General features: G+C 54.6%; 1 protein-coding gene across 1 annotated transcript in view; it reads right to left on the minus strand.

The window, feature by feature from the left end:
- Window positions 1-20,268, minus strand: part of lmf1 (lipase maturation factor 1) — an 80,203-nt gene that overhangs the window by 50,573 nt on the left and 9,362 nt on the right. The window contains exon 3 of the mRNA XM_028813980.2: window positions 6,032-6,042. Coding sequence (XP_028669813.1) covers window positions 6,032-6,042 — 11 coding nt within the window. The remainder of the gene's footprint in view (window positions 1-6,031; window positions 6,043-20,268) is intronic.

Here is a 20,268-nt window from a genome sequence, read left to right on the forward strand (position 1 = left end):
GCCCAGGTGCCCAAGCGGGTACGGCAGCCATCAGCCGAGCTCCGTGGACAACTGTGAATAGGCTGAGAGGCTACCGAGGTGAGGCTCCCGTCACCAATGGGACACATTAGCCATCATAGCCCGCAAAGACAGACGTAGGCCCACCTGACGGACGCAGGTTAAGCGACCCACTCAGGTGGGCGAACCGTTGGCCATCTCAAATAAAAAAGGAAGGTCGTGTTCAGACGGTGGGCTTTTTTGAACAGCGGGAGCCGAACTGGACGAGTGCATTGAAAGTGAAGGGCCCGAGGACGACTGGTCCTGCTGAACGCCTTCATGGCTGCCATGGCCACCAGCTGCATGTTGGCAACACTGGGCAAGGGGGCAGGGGGTTAGCTGTGAAAGGCGCTATATGACAGATGAAGACACACGGATGATGTACAGTAAAACAAACATGAAAGGAGGCACCGTGGGATGGACGGATGGGCAGGTCAATGCACCCGTCCACCATATAGCACCATTCCCAACTGCCAAATCCATGCCAGTCCCAGCTCTGCACCCACCAGGGACCTTGGAGCCGAAGAGTACAATCATCAGGCGGTCGGTCAGCTAAAGATAACAAAGTGTGACGGTCACCCGCCCCCCCCCCCAGTGTGCGCGTATCGCGCCACTCGGCCTGCACTGCACTTGTCAAAGCCCCCGGGGCACAAAGCTCACCTTCCCGGCGCGCACTGCGGGCGTAAACAGCGGATTAGGCGCAGGTGGAAGAGCCGTCCTCGCGTTAACCACAAATTTGTTTTAAAACAGTCAAAGCTTGAGGTCTGCCTGATTTGTTTAAGTATGTGCCCAGGGGGAGGGGGGACTGAACGGGACAAGGCAGGGGGCACTTACGGTCTAGCGCCACCTACATTCCAGCGTGAGAAGCAGTGAACCACAGAAGGGGAGTGGCACTGCCAGGGCGTGCAGCGCACACAGCTGGCCTTTCAAACACAACACAAGGGGGTCTCATCAAGTGACTCGCCAGCACGACACCAACGGACCCTCGCCTGCTGGCTCACATTCAGAATGTCAGACAAGGCCGTGAGGAGGTGGCCAACTTGCACGTGGCCTAAATGATGAGTGGCAGAGACCAGTATAGCGTCACTGATAGGGTGCCAGCCTGGCCTGCCAATGGCAGACAGAGGTCATCGTCAGCCAAGTGGAAGAAATGACAGATTCTGAGCCCCCCACGCCTCTCATCGGCGGTCTCAGGGAGTGGAAGCATCACAGTGACACGACGACGGGCAAACCCAAAGCAGAGGAGCAGGTGAGCAATGGCAACGGAGCACAGAGAGGACATCGCTGCCGCTTTACGAGCTGTGACAAGGACGGACGGGGATGCTGGTTTCAGAATGTCACTTTCAATTTCAATGCCACCCGCCTTGCAATGGGTGAAGGTGACAATTGTGGTCGGGCCACCCCTGAAGGGTCTCACTGACCATCTTCACAAAACTAGCAATGAAAGACATTTGCTGATAAACATTCAAAGTGGGCACAGGTGACGCGCCCAAACGCACACTCAGCCACCACATTCCAGCAGGAGGTGCCGCCTGACTGACCTCATCGGACGCACCCCAAGAACGTGTCACCCGGTCACCCTTTAAGGTGCTGGCCTGCTGACTGAACCTGAAGAGACCACCACAGTGGCCACCCATCATGCTGGGGCTTCAAACAACTCGACGGCATCACTTCATGCCCCTTGGCTTTGAGTGCGTCAACATCATTCAAAGGCCGATCGGTAAAGACCCCCGTGGCCGAGCAGACCCCCGTGGTGCCCCGTGTGGACTCGAGTTCCCCGTCGACGTCCCTTAGAAAAATGAAGCCTAAGCGGGCCTGGCAAGAATACAGGCACCCTGTGCCCACCCAACATCTCCCTCCCCCCCCCCCCCCCCAAAGCCAATAGGAGGCGGCCTGTGGCTTGATGGGTGGGTCTAGAAGAAGGAGGGCTCATCTGCATGGCTTTCTGACCACACCCCCAAGGCGAGCAGGTCAGGTGACTTTACAGGGTCTTCATCGTGCCACTCAGATGTGTGAGCAGGTCAGGTGACGGGGTGACCCCCAGAAAGGCCAGTGTGCCCGGTGACGGACTGGCAGCCCCAGGATCACACCCAGCTCTGGTGCCAGCCTCAGTTAAACTGGGCAAGTCCAGAAAGTGCACAAGTGACAAGTACAACTGAGGAGGTCTCACGCCAAAGCCCACCCGTACACCCTACAAATGTCTGTCACTGCTCGCTCCACTGCCCAGAACCGGATAAGAGGGTCACAACATGAATGCTTGGATGGATGGAGACCCCTGCCTCCCAGCTAAAGGTCTCAATGCTGGCCCACTCATGCCCCCCTCTTCAAGGCTCTCTTGGAAGCCCACCACTCTGGAGCGTTTAAAGACACCGGAGACTTAAGGGGACAGCAGAGACGTGCGACCAGCAGAAGAGGCAATTACTGGACCTGGCATGGGGCAAGAAATGAGTCAGACGTACTTGGACCCCCAAAAATGGCACTGAGAATGAAGCAAACATCTTAGAAATCAGACAGCAGCGCCTCCTACCTGGGACCCCGGGTGTCATTCTTCACGAGTGGCCACTGATGCTGAAGGCTGGCCAGCCCCGGGGGTGACAGCCGCAATGGCCTTGCATGTCCCCCTCAGAGTCACCACCCTGTCATGGTGGAGCGGACACATGCCTTGGCACTCCCTACAAGTACAGCTCCTGTCTTAATGTTGATTTGAAGACCCCTGAGAGCGTTGTGACAACAGTGACAAGGGCAAGTCACCAATTGGGAACGGACAGGAAGGAGATGGGAGACCAAAAGAAAGAAGCGAAAATGTCAGGCCCCCCCCCCCCCAAAGCAGAATGTCTCAAGCTGTCAGTCAGAGCGACTGGGGGTCCTGTGCTTCACAAGGGGGGGTTTCGTTTCTTTGGGGAGGTGGAAGGCGACGGGCCAGAAGATCACAGCCAGGACTCTGCAATGACACAGCGCTGCGTCTGCTGCACCCACCACAGGATCCCAAATTAGGACCCTGGTGACACCTCAGCACCACACACACACAAAAACAAAGTGAAGGTCTCAGTGCAGACCACCAGACACCATCTTGGGTTCCTCTGCCTTGACTGTCACTAACAAGGAGACTCGGAAATCACAAACCGCCATCTTTAATAGGCAGACAATATGTCATGTGACCGGCAACAAGCATAGCAATTGGAAACAACATGGCTGCAGTCACACAAGACTCGACCACCCACCCCAGTGACGGCCACATCTGAAAAACAGAACGCAAAATGGCACCACCATTCAATCACAAGTTGGACTGGGGGGGTTTAAACAGCACGGGCATCCATCTGACGTGGCACCACCCTGCTGATCTACCAATCAAAAGACTTTTAAAAGTGAATGGGTCAGGCCAGTGTGGTCACTGGGACAATGCCAGTTCACCCAGGCCAGCCTGCCACTGCTCCATGAGGACTCGCTGCCAAGTGCAACAGTGCCCCCTACCTCAGATATTCAGGGAGGACCCGATACTCGGGTACCAGAAACTGTAATGGGCATACGCCATGTGACCGGCGACAGGCATAGAAACTGGGAACAATATGACCGCAGCCTCTAAACGGTGGCAGGCATGCCCACCAGAACAATATTGACCCAGTAACAAGCCAAGCAGATGACAGAGGGTAACAAACAATGACAAGCCAGTTCTGGGGGTGTCCCCACTGCCACACGCCGCCCAATAACAGGATTGACACTCCAGCGGGAATCTCAACCAAGAAAATAAATAAATGAATCATTACGTGGGCAGCGAGGCAACGGAGCAGGGGGGCTATAAAGAAAATGAGCGAGGAAAACATCGAGGAACAATCCAAGGATTTGTCAGGAATGCCCTGCGGAGCCACAAAGAGGCAACTTATTTACCAAAGAAGATTTATGGAAAAAGTACGTAGGCTACAGAAAGAGACATAAAAGTCTCAACTGGGCACAGAGCGCCCGCTAAATGGGACCAAAACACTTTCCATGTAAGACTGGAAGAGATTACATGGGTGGGAAATAATGGGCACAGGAAAAGCCTGGCACCCCCTCCCTGCCAGGGCCCACCCTTAACAAGACCAATGGGTCACAAAATTAGAAATACTCAATTCATGAAGGGTAAGGGGTGGGCATCGTATCAGACAGGAGCTGGGGACAGTGCCAGGGTCGAGCCTGGCACAAAAAGACCACCCACCTTCAGTTCTTAGCCATATCTGAGAGAGGGGGGCATGGAGGAGCAAGATGCAGGAAAGAGAAAGAAAAAGACGTGTGTGTGTGTGTACTGCAACAGAGTAGAAGTGCCAGGGGGCACCAAATCGAGTCAAAAAAACAAACAGGACTGGCGAGCTCTGAAACAAACCTCAAAGCGGGCACCATTCGCCAGGTCAACACAAACTCTGCCAAGGTGGTCCTTCAGAAAAATTGCACAGGAGTCGTCATCTGGCATAAATCCACACTTTTGGATGGCATGACAAGCGTGCCACTGGTGTAAGTGGCGCTCCTGGAACGTGCAGCCTGGCAGCTGGAGATGGCATCCCAAAAACCCATTAAACACCCAGAAAATGACAATAAGAAGGTGAATTGAACAGAAATGCAACACAAAAGGGAAACAGAGAAACAATGAGAGCAACATCCACGACGCACTGCCACTGGGCAGCATCTTTGGCGGGACAGGAGGCACGTGGACGAGTGGCACTGTGAACTGCTAATGCCAGGCCTGCTCCTGCGCCCCAAACCCTAATGCTGCCCCTCACAATACATCCTGACCTGAATTGATGGATTCCACTGACACCAAGGGCCTTACGTCTGCCAATTCAGCACAAAGTCCTTGTGCCAGCGTGCGGCCAGATTGACGAGGAAAGGTAAATGGTGCCAGACACAACGCAGAGTGGCAAAGCACGTGACATATGAGCCACACAGCCGACAAGAAGTCAACACAAGTCTCTTCTGGCCTTCCTACGGGGCATGTACCCACCTTCTGTGGCACGTCCAAAGGCAGAGCATCCTGCGAACATCCTACGCCACAGCAGACCAGTCACACACCCCTCCCCCTCCTCCTCCTCCCCCCAACTCCACTCGACAGCAAAGGTTATGACTGACTGCCCCCCACAACGGGCACATTCACCACCCACACAGAAAAGGTGTAAAAGGTCCAGGGCGCCACACTCCGATACAGATATTAGGGAAGTTGCCTGTATGTTAGAGGGCAGCCCCTGCCAAGGAAACAAAGCTGGCAAAGACGACACTTTCTGCCCTTTGTCACCTGGTAAATGTACTTTGGGGGCTGCCCGTGTTGAACGTTTTCTTGCAGTGAATTTGTATCAACATACAAAGAAATGGCTACCAGTAAATCGTACTGAAGGCAGGCAGAACATGCAGGCTGGCATTGGCACAGCCTGGCACCACCAGTCCCCACCACTGTTACCTCCTTGCGTCCTGGGGTTAAATCCCATGCCAGTTTCTCCTTGTCTCTCCGTCTCAGATCTGCATGCTCTCCCCACACACTTGGGTGCTCTCGTCTCTGGGTACCCCAATCTCAATCAGCCCAGCATTAAAGTGTGCACCAGTGGGCCCTGTGATGGACTGGCACTAAATGGGTTTAAGTGGGCTTGATGATGTTGCGTTGTCTCAAGTTGTCACCTTATGCGTCCATCACCCTGGCCAAATGTCACTCAGTAGCTGGGTGACCCATGTAGCCCCTGCCACCTCCTGGGTGTCCAAACACACTTGATGCCCACTGAGTGACTGGCATTAACAGACATTCAAGCAAGCGCAGGGCCATTCTCAGGTTTCCCTATCCTCAATTCCAAGCCCTCCTGCTGCCCACCCTGAGGTGTGCCAGTCCCACCATGCCAAGCGCATTAGGCCGCAGGCAACTGGGATTGAGATCGGCCGTTAACTTGGGGGGGGGCTCAACAGATGATAAGAACGCAATTCCAAGAAGGAGCAAGTCAAACATACGTGTCCATTGGGGTCACTCGGGCCAGCGGTCACTTACCAAAGGAGTACCTGAAAGAGACAAAAAGGGCGGGTTAGCCAGCTGGACTTCACCCCCAAAATCCAAGAGCCCACCCCCACCACAAAAACCGATTTGGGCCAGTGACTCACACTGCCATCCTGCGGACACACCCAGGGTAAGAGAGTGCCATTCTGGAGGGGACCCCCAAGGTCCAGCCTGCTATTGCAACATTCTTACATCACCCAAACTGAGGGAGCAAAGGGGGCAACAAGGAGCCAACCCGGCCCACCCCAAACAATGGCAACATCTGAAAACAGCTGCCAATGAACAAAGCCATGCAGTTGGGGGGAGCATGGCAGGACCCTGGAGCTGTACGGTGGCACACGATAGGGCGGACCCTCAAATGGGGCCACTCAGCTACATTCTTGTGTATCTGAGGTCACGAGGCATGACACATGGTGGCCTTTGCTATCCTGTTAATTAAAAAGAGTGAGTGACCCCAGGAAAATGAGCCACCTTTAGCTACACAATACTGGTGGCCATGTACAGTACCAGCTCGTCACCTGCAGGGCACAAGGTAGGCACCAACCCTGGCACGGTCACCACTGCACCATGGGGCACACTTGCACCAGGCCATTGGAAACGGAGGAATGCACGACTGGACCTGGGCATGGATTTGAGCACCCACTTCATTAGAAAAGACAATGATGAAGAATGGGTGGCACAGTGGTGGGCACTGCCATCTCACGGCTCCAGTGTCCCGGGTTCAAATTCCAGGCTCAGTCATTGTTTGTGTGGCAGTCTTCTTCAACTTCCCTAGAGACTGGCAAAGGAGTGGCCTGGTGCCCTGTCTGGGGTTGCCACCTGCTTTGTGCCCAGTGCCGCCCATAACCCTGAAGTGGATGAAGTGGGCATGTGTGCAGGGTACTGTGATTTCTCAGATTAGTGGCTCACTGACCCCATTGGCTGGTCCAGGCTTGTGAAGACCTCTGATGAAGGCTCAATGCCATGGACGGTGGCACGTGTAACTCCTTGGCACAAGTTTTACCGATTTTCACTCAACTGTCAGGGAACACTCAGACAGAATGCCATCTTATAGTGCTGCCAATGCCAAGTGGACAGCCCGCTGTCCTCCAGCGACTGAGGGGCAGTGTGGCAGCCATGCCCACATTACCAAGCATATGGTGGCATCAGTCTATATTCAAATGAATGTGGCACCAGGGCTTGCCTGTGGGCCGAGTGACACTGCAGACCACCGATGGTGACAGTCAGGTCCGCACCTTCAGTTTCTTTCCAATGGGAATAACGAAGCGGCTGGGATGCGGACTCGCTGGCACACACACACACACTGCCCGACCGTAGGTGTGCCACACACGGGGCTCTCACTAAGTGGCGGTTTGTGTAAACGAGAGCCCCGTGCCCATAAACACAGAGGCCATAAACGCTAGCACAACACATTGGCACGTCTACTTCTGACGAGTACAGAATGATCCTCGAGTCCGAGTCCATCCGGGGGCCTGTGGGACAAACAAAACAACACAAAAAACAGTAAGGAGGGGGGCTATGGGGCCACACCTCGAGGCATCCCCGCCCTCCTGGCACGCCAGCACGGCCCGACAGCCACAACACACCGGGCTGTCCTCCTGAACATGCCATGATACGAAAAGGGGGCAGGCCCGGTAATGACAGGGCAGAGGACCCCCGTTTTACAGACGGGCGGCCACAACAAAGGCGCCCCACAAGAGACGCGGGTGGTTCTCGTTTAGTGCGGCTGAATCCGATTTCCTCCCCCCAACAAGCTCGGTCGCATTCTGAGGCTTGGCACCAACGAGAAACAGCTGTCACACAAAGTCACTTTTCTTGCTTGCTTTCCTTCGCTCTTTCTTCCCGTCTTTCTCTCCAGCAATCGCAGTTCCTGAAATTAATTAGAAACCGAAAGCCAACGACTTCACAAATTGGCAAGTGAGATCTGAGAAGAAAAAAAAAAAAAACACACACAAAAAGAGAAGCCGCGGGCATCACGTACCGCGCCAACAGGGATGCCAGGCAACACCACCGCCTTGTAAGCCCATCTCATCTACAGGCAATGGAGGATAGAGCAGCCTGCCCGCCATCAATGACAGGCTTTGGGGGGCCATAATCACAGACCTTGAAAGTTCCAGACGGGGGGCTATGAAAGGCACTATATGACAGACAGATACAGGCAGAGGGGCAACTGCTGCGTCACAGGTGCCTTAGGTCTATTAGGGGGTCTTTCATAAGAGAGTCAACTAAAGGTGCACAATGAATGTCAGCGGCCCCACATGAAGCCATCACCTTTACGGTCCGATGCCCCCTGGGTTGATGGGCATCTTCACCACATTCTTCTTTAATATTCCAGGCCAATAAGACACGTCAAGAGACACCCACACGCCAGATGGGTGGGCAAAACGAGGAGTCAACGTCCACAATGGCCCTCCAGCCTGCACAGTGACATTGAGTGAGTGGAGGTGACAGCTAATGACAGAGTGCTCCCTGGCATCAGCTTTATCTACACCAGGGGCACAGCAGCCACCCCACGGGGCATACACGCCCCACCTAACAGCAAGCTTCAGACATGGATCCCGGTTTGAGCCCACTCATCTCCCCGATGCCCCCCCTTATTCAGGGTTGCACTCCCTTCACCGCTTCACTGAATTCACACCACCAGGAGTTTTGAGATGGCTCAGCCAATCAGCACGATGACAGAGCACAGCACGTGGGCACAACAGATGGGAGGGCTATGGAAGGGGCAAAGGTCAACAAGGAGCAGCACCAGAGGTGACAGAGCGAGCACTTGACACCAAAGCTCCAACCCCCCCCCCACCAATGTCGGTTAGCCTCAAGATGAGGACTTGAAATGGGCACAGGGAGAGCAGCACCCCATCAATCAACGAGCTGGCATGGCTCACTTCGGCCTGACCTGCAGGGTGGACTTTCCCACCATGAATCCACAGCTGTCCAGTCCGCCCCCACTGACCCCCTGACCCTCATCCCGCCGATTAGTGAAAGGGACCTGTCACAGCAGGAGTATGGCACACAGATGATGGCCTGGGACGTTTCGCTGATGACATTTCCAGAAGTGACCCGCGCTCCATATGAGGCGGCAGCTGCCAGGCCGCTAGGGGATGCCCAGCTAAATTGTGCTTACTGGGCACCACCTGTCTCTGTGAGTCACAGAGTCTTGTGTTGGGACGGATGGCATGGGCACTGCCAACCAAGAGTTTGAACTGGGCCCACGGAGGGCAGCAGCAGTGGCGTAATGCAGACGGGGGGCTCACGGCGACTCCATGGCTCTGCTCTTAACATGCTGGCCTACCTGGCGTCACAATGGACTGGCTGACGGGGTCCTCGTTCCCAGAATTCCATGAGGCTCAATCCCAACTTCTGTCCTTTTAGGGAGCTGGTGGACTTGACGGTGGTCAGGTTTTAATTTACGAGAGCCCACCAATGGGGGTCTCCATGGTTGGGATGACAGCTTGACGTGTTGCCCTCTTTAAGACGTCAAAGGGGGTTTGTACTCCCTGGGCCTGCTCGCTGTCCTTGTGACGTTCATGGGGGCTTTTCGAAGGTGAGGCTACCTGGCAGCTTCAGAGTGGCACTGTATGCATGGGTAGGGGGCAGGGGGTGCGGGAGTCAACATGGACCAGCTTCCTACCTGGCACTTGGGCCTGCTGGGATCAGAAATGGACCCCCTCACTCCTGAACTGGTGAAATGGATACAAAATGGACGGACAGACAGACGGGTAGGAAGGAAGGGTGTGAAGGCGATGGCCTCTTCGATATTCCGTTCAGCAGGACAGGTGAACACCAGTGGAGGGAGACCTGACAAAAGGGACAGACACAAGTTGGTGTGACCCCAACTGTTGGGGACTCCTTTCTGGCCTCGGGTTTGGACGTCTGCACTGTCATCATGACCTCCTGTTCACGATTTTCGCCCGTCCTTTTGTTTCTTTTCGCTCCGGTCGTCACCTGCTCCAGCTGGTCTTGTCGGGGCCTCCTGTCCTTAACCACTGTGCCACCACACCCAGCTGAAGTGACCACTTTACAGGGTCATTATTGTCCCCTGCGAGGATTTACACACACACAATGGCTTCAGACCTGTCACTTTGTCATGCTTTTTCCTGTTGTAGTCTTGTCCTTCAAATTCATTTTTCCTTCTCAACACCCCAAAGTGACAACAGGAATTTAGGGGACATTTGTACATTTATGAAAAATAAAAAACGTCAACGTCCCACGGACACGTGCCCTCCGAGCCTTTACCTTGGCTGACATGTTTGGAGTCCACCTGTGGTCATTCACTTGACTGGACCGCCTTAGGCACACACCTGTCTATAGGGGGTCCGCAGTCGTGCCAATCCAGGCCCGGCCTGCCAAGACGCGATTGTGTCGAGGGTCACACGGTGGCCTCCAGAACATCCACAGCTCGTCCTTCAACTGGCCATTCACAGCAGAAAGGACCTTAGAGGAGGAGAGGTGACCGAGAACCCAAGGGTCTCTCCACCCGAGCGCCAGACGACCCGTGTGGAGACGAGAGAAACTTCCAGAAGGACAACCACCAGCGTAACATTAGCACCGTGCTGGGCTCCACGAGAATGGCACCGACTGGGAGCCCCGGAAGCCCACTGGGAGTTTGCAGTGAGGCACCTACAGGGCTCTCATTATGCCTGGTGGAGAGCGGGTACCACTCGCCCGCCGTGCAGTACCAGGCCAACAGTTGGAGGTGCTGGCAGCATCAGGGACTGGGAGAGCAGCTGGATGGAGCGAAGCACAGGGGTGTCCTCAATGAGGGTATGCTGAGAAGTCCAGATGGGTGAAGCTTGTGGTGTCCGAGCCAAGGAGATGCCAGCCTAGAATGGCTGCCAGGGGGCGTGCTGGCTAATGGCTCAGAGGACTCGGTCAGCTGTTGATTTTTAAGGACTTGACAGGCGTCACCTGAACTGCTGTTGTCACTTTGGCTTCGGGGAGTGTTCAGTGTCACTTGATGAGGGACAAAAACGGAATCTCAAAGGTGGCAAGGGGACACAGTGTGACAGAGTTTGAAGGGTCTTATTGCGTATCTATACACTGTTATCCCTCGGGGTTTGAGGTGTTTGGGGGCGCAGGATGTTTTGGGCCCCCCACGTCACCTCCTAACACTGCAGTTCTGACCTCCAGTCTTGCCAGTGACATCCAGCAGAGTGTTTAACAAATGCCAAATAAATCGAGGACAGTAGCAAACAGAGTGGCACGGTCACGCCCATTGTGGCAGGTGTTTGGTGCCCACTGCCCCCTGTCCTGATGTACCCTTCGGTCGACTCAACCCTAAGTCAGTGTGTTCAGGTGACACTAAAGTCCACTGTGAAGAATCAAAGTCACGACGCCCGGACAATGACAGGGGAAATGCCCCATAGGGGGTCCTCATGTAACTCCCGATGCATAGTCCTCACTCAGATGGTCAAGATGGGCAGAATGGGGGCGACATCTGTTAAAGTATTATCATTAAACAGGAAAGATGGCGTTCCCACAATGCCATGCTCCTACCCCGATGATCTGGCCGAGGGTCCGCTCTTTAATTCAAACAGGCAGCACCGTCCCGTTTACTGCTCACAATAACTGATCTGCCCGTCGTAAACCGAATGGATATGCCGGGGCCAACCGTACACAGAACTGCTCTTATAGTACCGAGGGGTCCTGCCGGCCGGGCCCGAAACCCACCGAAGCTTGGGTGCCACGGGACTTTGCTCTCCAGACACAACGACTTGCTACGTGCTGGTGGTCTTCGTCCATAGAAACTCAAGATGAAGGAAGAGTTTGCTTACTGCTCTCCAGTAGATCTGCGGGGTCACATCCTCGGCCCCCCTGTATGGAGTCTGTGATGCTAAACTGACCCCTAACGTGCGTGTGATCCCCGTACGGGGGGCTCCGGCTTCTGTGTGACTCTGGGTAAGCGGGTCTGGAAAATGAGTGAGTGAGGGAATATGAACAGAATATGGAGAGACGGGCAGCAACCCACGACAACGAGTCAGCTGCCACTCGTCCCCACAGATAGTCGTCCCTCCTTTGGTGGGCGCAAGACACGACGCGAGGGTCAGACGCCTGTTCTGTGTCCTCGGAACACCTGGAGGGGCTCAGGGAAAGTCCCACAGCTGTCCTGCTAAATCACTTGGCAGGACTCGCACAATTGGCGGTGTCACTCAAACTGGGGGAGGAGCCACAGATGAGGGACAAGCTCCGCCCCACAGGAAGAGGCCCGCCCATGGCATTCAGCAGGATCTCAACACCACTGCCATAAACATGAGGCACAAGGCCAGGCGCAGCTGTCACCTCCCGTCCCCGGCCAGGTCTCAACACTTGTCACACTCACTTTTTGTTTTTTTTTAAGGCAGCGTGAAGATTAACAGCTAACCCAGCAGGAGATACACGGTCAGGCCTGCGGACCCCCGAGGCTGCAGGTGTCTGCTCCCACTTTGACAAAGCGGTGGACGGCGTTCAGAAAGTGCCAAGACCGTCACACAGTGACAAGACAATAAAAACGCCAAGGATGGAGGGCAGCAGGGCCATGGTGAGGGCCACTGACAGGCACACGTCCACGAGTCATGGAAAGGGGCGGCTCCCAACGATAGGCGGGTTTGCAAGATGGCGGGATGGACAACTTCGGAGAGACTGACCATGGAGGACGACATTTCTGTTGATGCCACATCTTTGGCACAAAGTTCTGCGGTGTCGAGAAACAAATCCTTATTATTAATTTGATTTTGATTAAATTCCTTTATTTACTGTAAGGACTATTTCTGAATTCTCACCACCGCCCTGGCACTGTGCTTACATCAAGCCGACAGAACACGGGGTGCGCGCCAAATGGCCTTCTGTAAAGCGACCTTCCCTGGCGCCATTCTATTACACGTTACAGTCGGCGTTCAAAGAAAGAGCAGCCCCCTCAACAAGGTAGACTAAGAGCACAGGAGGGCACACAGCAGAGGGCGCTGCCAGTCGGGCACCTCACTGATGGAGCGGACCTGCACCCCTAGATCTCCACAGCACCCCGTCTGGCCTGCTCTTCTCATACCTTCAGATGTGCCCGGGCATTCACTCTTTGGGGGAGGGCCGCAGACCACCCGCTTCTTTTACACGGCTGTCGACGAGTCTTGAGAAGACAAACATACTGGGAGCAAAAAGGAAAAATGAGGCAAAGCACGTCAAGTACACACGGTCCCCGGAATATTTAGGCTATGTTGGAACATTTACCGGTCTAAGACGAGATTAAAGAAATCAACGAGGACTTCGGTCCGCAGAGCTCCACCCAGTGCTTAGGTCTGTGCCAGATGGCATTTAGTAGGGAGCTACATGAGCTGTGACGCACCATCTGTTGGAATGCCAAAAGCCATGCATTACTAAAAATGTTTGATGCACCATCTGTTGGAATGACGGAGACACAGCAGCCGGACACACAGACACGCATCCTTTTATTAACTTGGATTATTTTTCTTAGCTTGCGCTCCTGAATTTGACAGCCCCACTGCAAGTCTGAACAGCAGCACACTGCGTAAGGGGGGCCAGCGGGGTGTACAAATCTGTGTGTGTGCGTCAGCGGTGACATTGGCACCGAGGGGGTTTGAAATTCAAAGTCTTAACCAGCGTGCCACACGGCCTGCCCCGAAACTTTATAAATAAATGACAACCCACCGCGGACCGAGACACACTACTAAAATGAAGACTAAAGACCACCCCAAAGAAGTCAGTCAAAAGTATTAAAACAGAACCCCAGAAATGGAGGAGCCTTCCGATGGAAGACGGGGGCAGAACATCCAAGGGAGGGATGGGGGAGCTGGAGCCCACCACTGGCACAACCCGGAGAGGACACCAGTCTATCATTTATTAATCAGAGTGGGTGCTGCCCGCCCTGCATTAGAACACTCTAGACGAGAACAGGCCATTCAGCCCAACAAAGCTCGCCAGTCCTCTCCACTTATTTCTTCCAAGAAAACATCAAGTCGAGTTTTGAAAGACCCGAACGTCTTACTGTCTACCACACTACTTGGTAGCTTATTCCAAGTTTTTGCATGTACGCTTGCCATTCCTTTCACTGGTGTGGAGGGCTGTGCCCGGGTCTAAGTCTCTGTCGGTGTTTGCCAGCCCACCCACATCTGCCAGGCTTCACCCACACAGGTCTAAAGGAGTCTTAGGTGTATGAGCGGCCTTGCCCACTGAGGGCTGCCCTCTTTCACTCGTGCCCATTAAGGCTCTCTCCCCCACTTTTCTAATTTGCAGTGCTTACCACTCTCCTGAGATGCCAGCATGTCTAGAGGGGTTGCTGATCTTTGTATCCAGTTGTATTAAATTGGCACCAGGCTGTTCATGGACTAAGGCCGATCTCATTGTGCCAACTGCTCCAACACCAACTGGACAGAATGGCGAGTCCTGAAGACCCCCCCCCCCCAAACTATAAACCACCTGCTGCCACCCATCATGTGTCACTCCAGGAGGATGGCGTGGAGGCACCCCAAACGTGTGCTTTTAAAGGCGCCAAGGCCCGCCTAAGCTGGGGCATCGAGCCACCTGGCTTTGCGGGGATCTGGCTCAGGCACAGGGACGCCCCCCACAGGTGAAAGCCAGAATTTGTGTCATTACTGCCCTCACTTCAGAATCACTAGCTGCCAGCACTCAGCATGCATGTGGCTTACAAAGGCTGGCAATGTCTGCCAACCCAACAGGCGGGCACAGCGGGCTGCACACGGCCAGCAAAGCTCCAAACATCTGCGTGGCGCACATCTGGGCAGGACGCGACTACAAGGGCACCCACCGGCTATAAAGCGAGCAATTTGAGGTCGCCGAGAAATGAGCAGCAGACGGAGGGCCGCTCGTAAAGGGACTTGGTGCCCTCTGAACATTCCTGTTTACAACAAACCAGAGCAGTTTGTCCTTCGGTGGGCCGCGCATGTTTACAACAACCGTACCACCCCAGCCCCCCTCCCCGTGTCAACATTCAGCATTCCATGGAGGTTTGGGCGACTGCAGCGGGCTCAGAGTACCAGCTGCAATGCCAGTCATTTCATATAGCGCCTTTCACAGCCACAAATGCAGAATGGCGTGCAGACGGAGGGGACGGGGGGCACACATGCTGCTCCTCATGACAGCGGCCCTCCCTCAACGACGTGCACCCCCTGCATCATCAAGTGTCTGGACAATGGAGTGCAGTGGCCAGCAGGAGGACCTGAACGTGGTGGCTGCACGAGCGTCACCAGCAGCAATAAGGGGACAGAAGGGTCCCGTGTTTCAACTTGTCACCGTCTCCTCCTCCAGTGCTAGTCACAACAACAAGTGATGGACAATTGAATGGAACTGCAATCAAAGCACAGGGGGGCACCTGTGCCAGTGAGGGCAAACGAGAGACCCCCAAGGCAAACTTCTCAAAATACAGGGGAAACTCCTAACTAACGTGGACCTGGCAAAGGGCATTCCACCGTCACAAATACGACCGGGCCGAACCGAGGGGCGATGGTCCTGTGAGCTTAATGTGCATCACTGGCAACGAACGGAAGAAAAAGATGGAAAAACTGGAGTGTGGGGAGGAATTTGGAAAAAGGGAGTGAACGCGGGCAGCCATGGAGGTGCCCACCCAGGAGATTACTCATCTGGACTGGCAGGAGAACGTGGCGGGACACATGGACTTAAACACACCTCTCAGAAGGAGATGACGTACCGGTGTCCACCAGGAGTGTGCTGGGGCTGCTGCTCCTTCCGTTTGTCTGACCTGACAATCCCAGTAAAAACAGGGTGCTGCCAGTCAGGACCACCACAGTCGTCCTAATCTAGGAGATAAAAGTCAATCAGGATCAGCGGGTCTGTGATCGTTTGGGTTGGGCTGGCCATACGGCTGTCCACACAGATGGGGGGCCACAACGTGGCAACATGGAGTGTTGGTGGTCCCACTGGGACCCTTGTGCCCTTCGTCAGTCAGATTCTCTTGTTGACCTCTAGGAGTAAATCGGGGGTCTCTCCGCTCGCCAGAGTTTCACCACAGCGGAGTGTTCAAGAATGGCCGGACACGGGGACGAGTGCCCCCCCCCCCCCCCCCCAACCACCCCCCAACCCAGGATTCCGCTTATCCAATGAGGAGTTGGGCTCCCTGTACTCTTCAGTCCGTAAAAACTGCACCACTGTCTGTGGTGGTCCTTTGGTGCAAATGGAGAGCAGGGTGGCCTTGTTGTCCTCCAGAAGTGAATGAGAGATGCAGAGTGACTGAGGCCATCACAGCTGTGCTGCCAAGTGACACACCAGCGTCCTCGACTTGAGTCGATCAGGAGAACAACAAGCTGGTCAAGTGTGACGAGGGTCCTAAACAAGGAGGGATGGCGCAGAGGCACCTGGACAGATTTGGAGACGGTGGCATTTAATGTAAATCATATGGAGGTACACACAATGGGGAGCCACACACAGTGGGCCGCTCAGCGTCCACATCCTAAGGTGCCCACCACTCCACCCGGAGTTCTGCAAGCTCTAAATATCAGAGGATGATAAAGTGGCGCCAGAGACGGCCCACCTCAGGAGGAGGAAAGGGAGACGGGTCCGGCAGCCCAAGACGAAGGGGTCACCTGACTGAGGTGTTCAAAGGAGACCAGCGGACCCTGGCGGCGACTTCAACAAGAAGCAGAGACACACGGAACATGTAACCAAATAGCGTGGTTGACAGCAGGACTTTTCGGACCCTCATATCTCCACGGTGGGCGATTGTGGAGCAGTGCGGTGCCTATGATTGGCCTGAATGGCCCGTCCTCGTCACACGGTTTGTAGAGATCTGCCGTTTCATCTCCATGTGGATCAGAGACTCAAGAAGAGGGGACAGGTGGGGGACTGTGTGAAGAATCGGGACCCCCGGCTGCGACTTCAAAACGCATTCTTCAACAAGAACATGGGGGCACAGGCAGAGACTCCTCAGGGGCAAATGTCCGGAAGTTCTGGTGCCCAGAAGGGTAAGAGATGGCGCGGGAGCCAGCAGTGCCCGTTCTCAGTGCCACTTTAGGAGGTCAGACGCTGACCTTTGTGTACACCGCATGCCAAGCTCAAGCTACACTGGAGGTCCTTGCTGTTTATGGGGGTCTTCATTTGCGTTAACTGCAGGCTGTTTTGGAAGCTTCTCTTTATTTTATGGCTTAAGGGCAAAGATTAGTGCCATGGTGGATGAAGGCACTGGGGTGTAAGCCACAGGTGGAACGGGTGGGAGTCGAGTGGTCCGCCAGGTTAAAAGGAGCACAAGACAGGCAACGACCTCGAGAGGTGAATCTTTATCTGAACGTCACCAGGGTCTTCTTGAACCCGCTAGGTGGGCTTGGGGTCAATAAATAAATAAAGGAAACTGAAGTACGGGGGACACGGGGGTCTTCTGTTCTCTGTTTTCAGATGGGTCTGCTCCTCCTTTTCTTACGCACAGTCACTTCATGCTTTCTTAGTGGCACAGAGTGTGGAACAACATGGCGGCCTCTCCTCCGAGGGGCTTTCACAGGGCCTGGTGGGCTGCTGTTTATTTTTTGGCCCACCTCGGATTGCCACAATAACCTGACTGGCCAAGTCCGTCCTGCAGTGACCGCCTAGTGCGGTGGTCAGTAGGTTACACTGGAGTAGCAAGGTGGCTAGGACTGGCACAATGGCCCCTCCAAATTTCAGAAAGTGTGCCCACAGACACACTAGGAACTGAATGCCACATTGGCTGGGCACACATTTGTTTGCTCAGCATTAAAAGGCGCTGGCTTGGGGGGCCCACATGGTTACCTAAGGGCCATGACAGGTGGACATCTTGCAGCGAGTTTTAGGTGGGGGGGGGGGCAGGATGTCCCCCAAAATCTCCTCAAGTGTCCGCCACTGGGCCGTCACCACAAGTCACAGCACGGTGTCCGACCGATTCCAAGTGGCGTACTGCGAGTAGCCAACTCAGAACGCCACACACAACTCTGATGCAGTGTGCCACCTTTGATGCACTGGATCAGCGGGTGGGAGATCGAGAGGACCGTGTGGCCTACCCACAGGAAGCACCAAGTCAATCTGGTGATGCCAAAGGCAGCCATTTTGATGGGACATGGCAGTTGGCTTGACGTGTATGAAAGTAAAAGGTGGCGAGGACACCCCCGGGGTTGTGTGCGCTCCATTACACTCAAAGCTGGCACACACAAGAGACTCGGCCCCTAACCTCAGCTCGACCCCCTGGGTCAAGATACAAAGAGGAGGAGAGCGGTGCCAGCTGGTGCGACAGTCACTGGCGACGAACCCCGTGCCGCTGAAGTGTGGCTTGTAATCCCTCCCTGGGGGCAGATGTGGGTTTTCCCAAATATTGGTTTGTTTGTGCCAGGCGCCGCACATAAAAGGCACAGCAGTTCACGCCTTGTCATCAGAAAGCCGCGAGGCTGTTGGACGTGTCAGAAACGAGCCTGCAGACAATAAAACGGCCACCGTGGTCACTGAATGTGGTGAGGTAACCTTTAAACGCCATTAAAAGCCCACGATGCCAACCCTAAACACCACATTCTGCTCACAGCAGGTCACACCACATTCAAGATGGCACAGTGTCTGCTTACAGGGGAATGGGCAAGCTGGGCACAGACACCCCATCCCTCCCCCCCCACCCCTCGGCCAACCTCATCGAGGCACATGTGTGTGCACTCACATTACTTTGTCATATTCTGAGCTCCTCACCGCGGCGGGGGAAGCGACCCCTCTGAATCGGACCACCCACACTCTACAAATCGCAAAAATGTGAAGTGCTGATGTGCCGCAGGACGAGGGAGGGAGGGAGGGAGGGGGTCCAGGCTTTACCACAAGTCACTTGTATAGCGCCTTTCACCGTGTCCGGGACAGTGCATTTACAAACCAGCAGAGGGTGTGTCGGGGGTTCACAAGGGACACCCCCCCCCGATTAGACAGCCAACACCTATCAAGTGTGCAAAGGCAGCCATGGCATCCTGCACTAGCTTGGTCGTCACTCTTGAGACTTTGAATTGGGTCACACGTGGTGAAGGTGGCACAGATTACGACTGGCACCCCCTCTGCCTTCTGCTCAGGACATGTGCAGCACAAGCTGACGTAGAAATGCCAACACCTGCACTACAACCCCCCAAAGGTCATGCAAAAATGTCCCCTCAAGGATTAACAAAGTCCATCAAATAGGATCACTGACGACTGCAGCCATCCCGCACAGCCAACGTTCTCCTGCATCACTCGTGCCAGTCGAATCAGAGGCACTTGGTGCCCACAGGGTGCCAGGCTACTGTAGAGCCAGCCATAACAATAAAGACTGGCCGTGTGTGTGTGTGTGTGTGTACAGGCGCCAGAATCAGAAGTGTGGGGAGCGCCTCAAGTTTGTGATGAGTGAATATGAGGAAGGAGTGCGAGACCCTCCATCAGCCTGAAGAAAGTACAGTAAATGAAGAGTTTGGAATTACTGCACAATTATTATTTGTGAAAATAAAATTCACACTTTTTTATTAAGGTGCCCATAAACTGATTTGAAAACACTGGCATTACACACTGAAGGAGACACACAGGAAGGACAGGCAGCCCAGCAGGAAGATCCCATACCCGGACGGGACGCCCCAAGTGAACAGCAAGGCACCCCAGCCAAGAGAGGGAAGGACATCACACCCGGACAAGGCTGCCCTGATAGACGGACAGACATCCCAGCCAGAGGAGATGGAAGCCCCAAACAAATGGACAGGGGTCCCGACCGGACATGGAGAGCCCGTCTCTGAGGGATGTTTACTCCCCCCAGGCACTAGATGGCAGCAGTCCTCCATATTGGCGCCCAATCAGGAACCAGCAGGGAATGGTGGGAGTCGTAGAATGGGAATGGGGTCTGTAGGTAGGTGCCACATGGGGGCCCTGCAGGAAGATACACTCCCCACTATACTGAACTTCCACATAACCAAGAAGTGCTTCTGGTGGGCACTAGCCCTGGCACCAAAAGTACTCCTGGGTCCAGGCGAGTCAGAGCTGGGAGGAAGGAAGGCCAACACTCAACTGGAGGACGGCAAGTCACCCACTCAAGTGCCAGTGTTTGTCGATGGAGATGGCGTGTCGCTCGATGTTGACGGCAGCAGAAAGTTGAACAACGGGTGAGGCTGAAACGCCCAAGCTCAGTCATTTTAGGGGGGCATCACGTACATCAGGGCATGCGGGGGGGTTCACTGCACATTGTGGATACCTGGTGGTACTGGGATGGACGGATGGAGTTTGTGAGGGTCTTCTTCTGGTATCCTAGCAACATCAGCACCGTGAGGAGACACAACAGA

This window comes from Erpetoichthys calabaricus, chromosome 11 (assembly GCF_900747795.2).
Source record: "Erpetoichthys calabaricus chromosome 11, fErpCal1.3, whole genome shotgun sequence".
Lineage (NCBI taxonomy): Eukaryota > Metazoa > Chordata > Cladistia > Polypteriformes > Polypteridae > Erpetoichthys > Erpetoichthys calabaricus.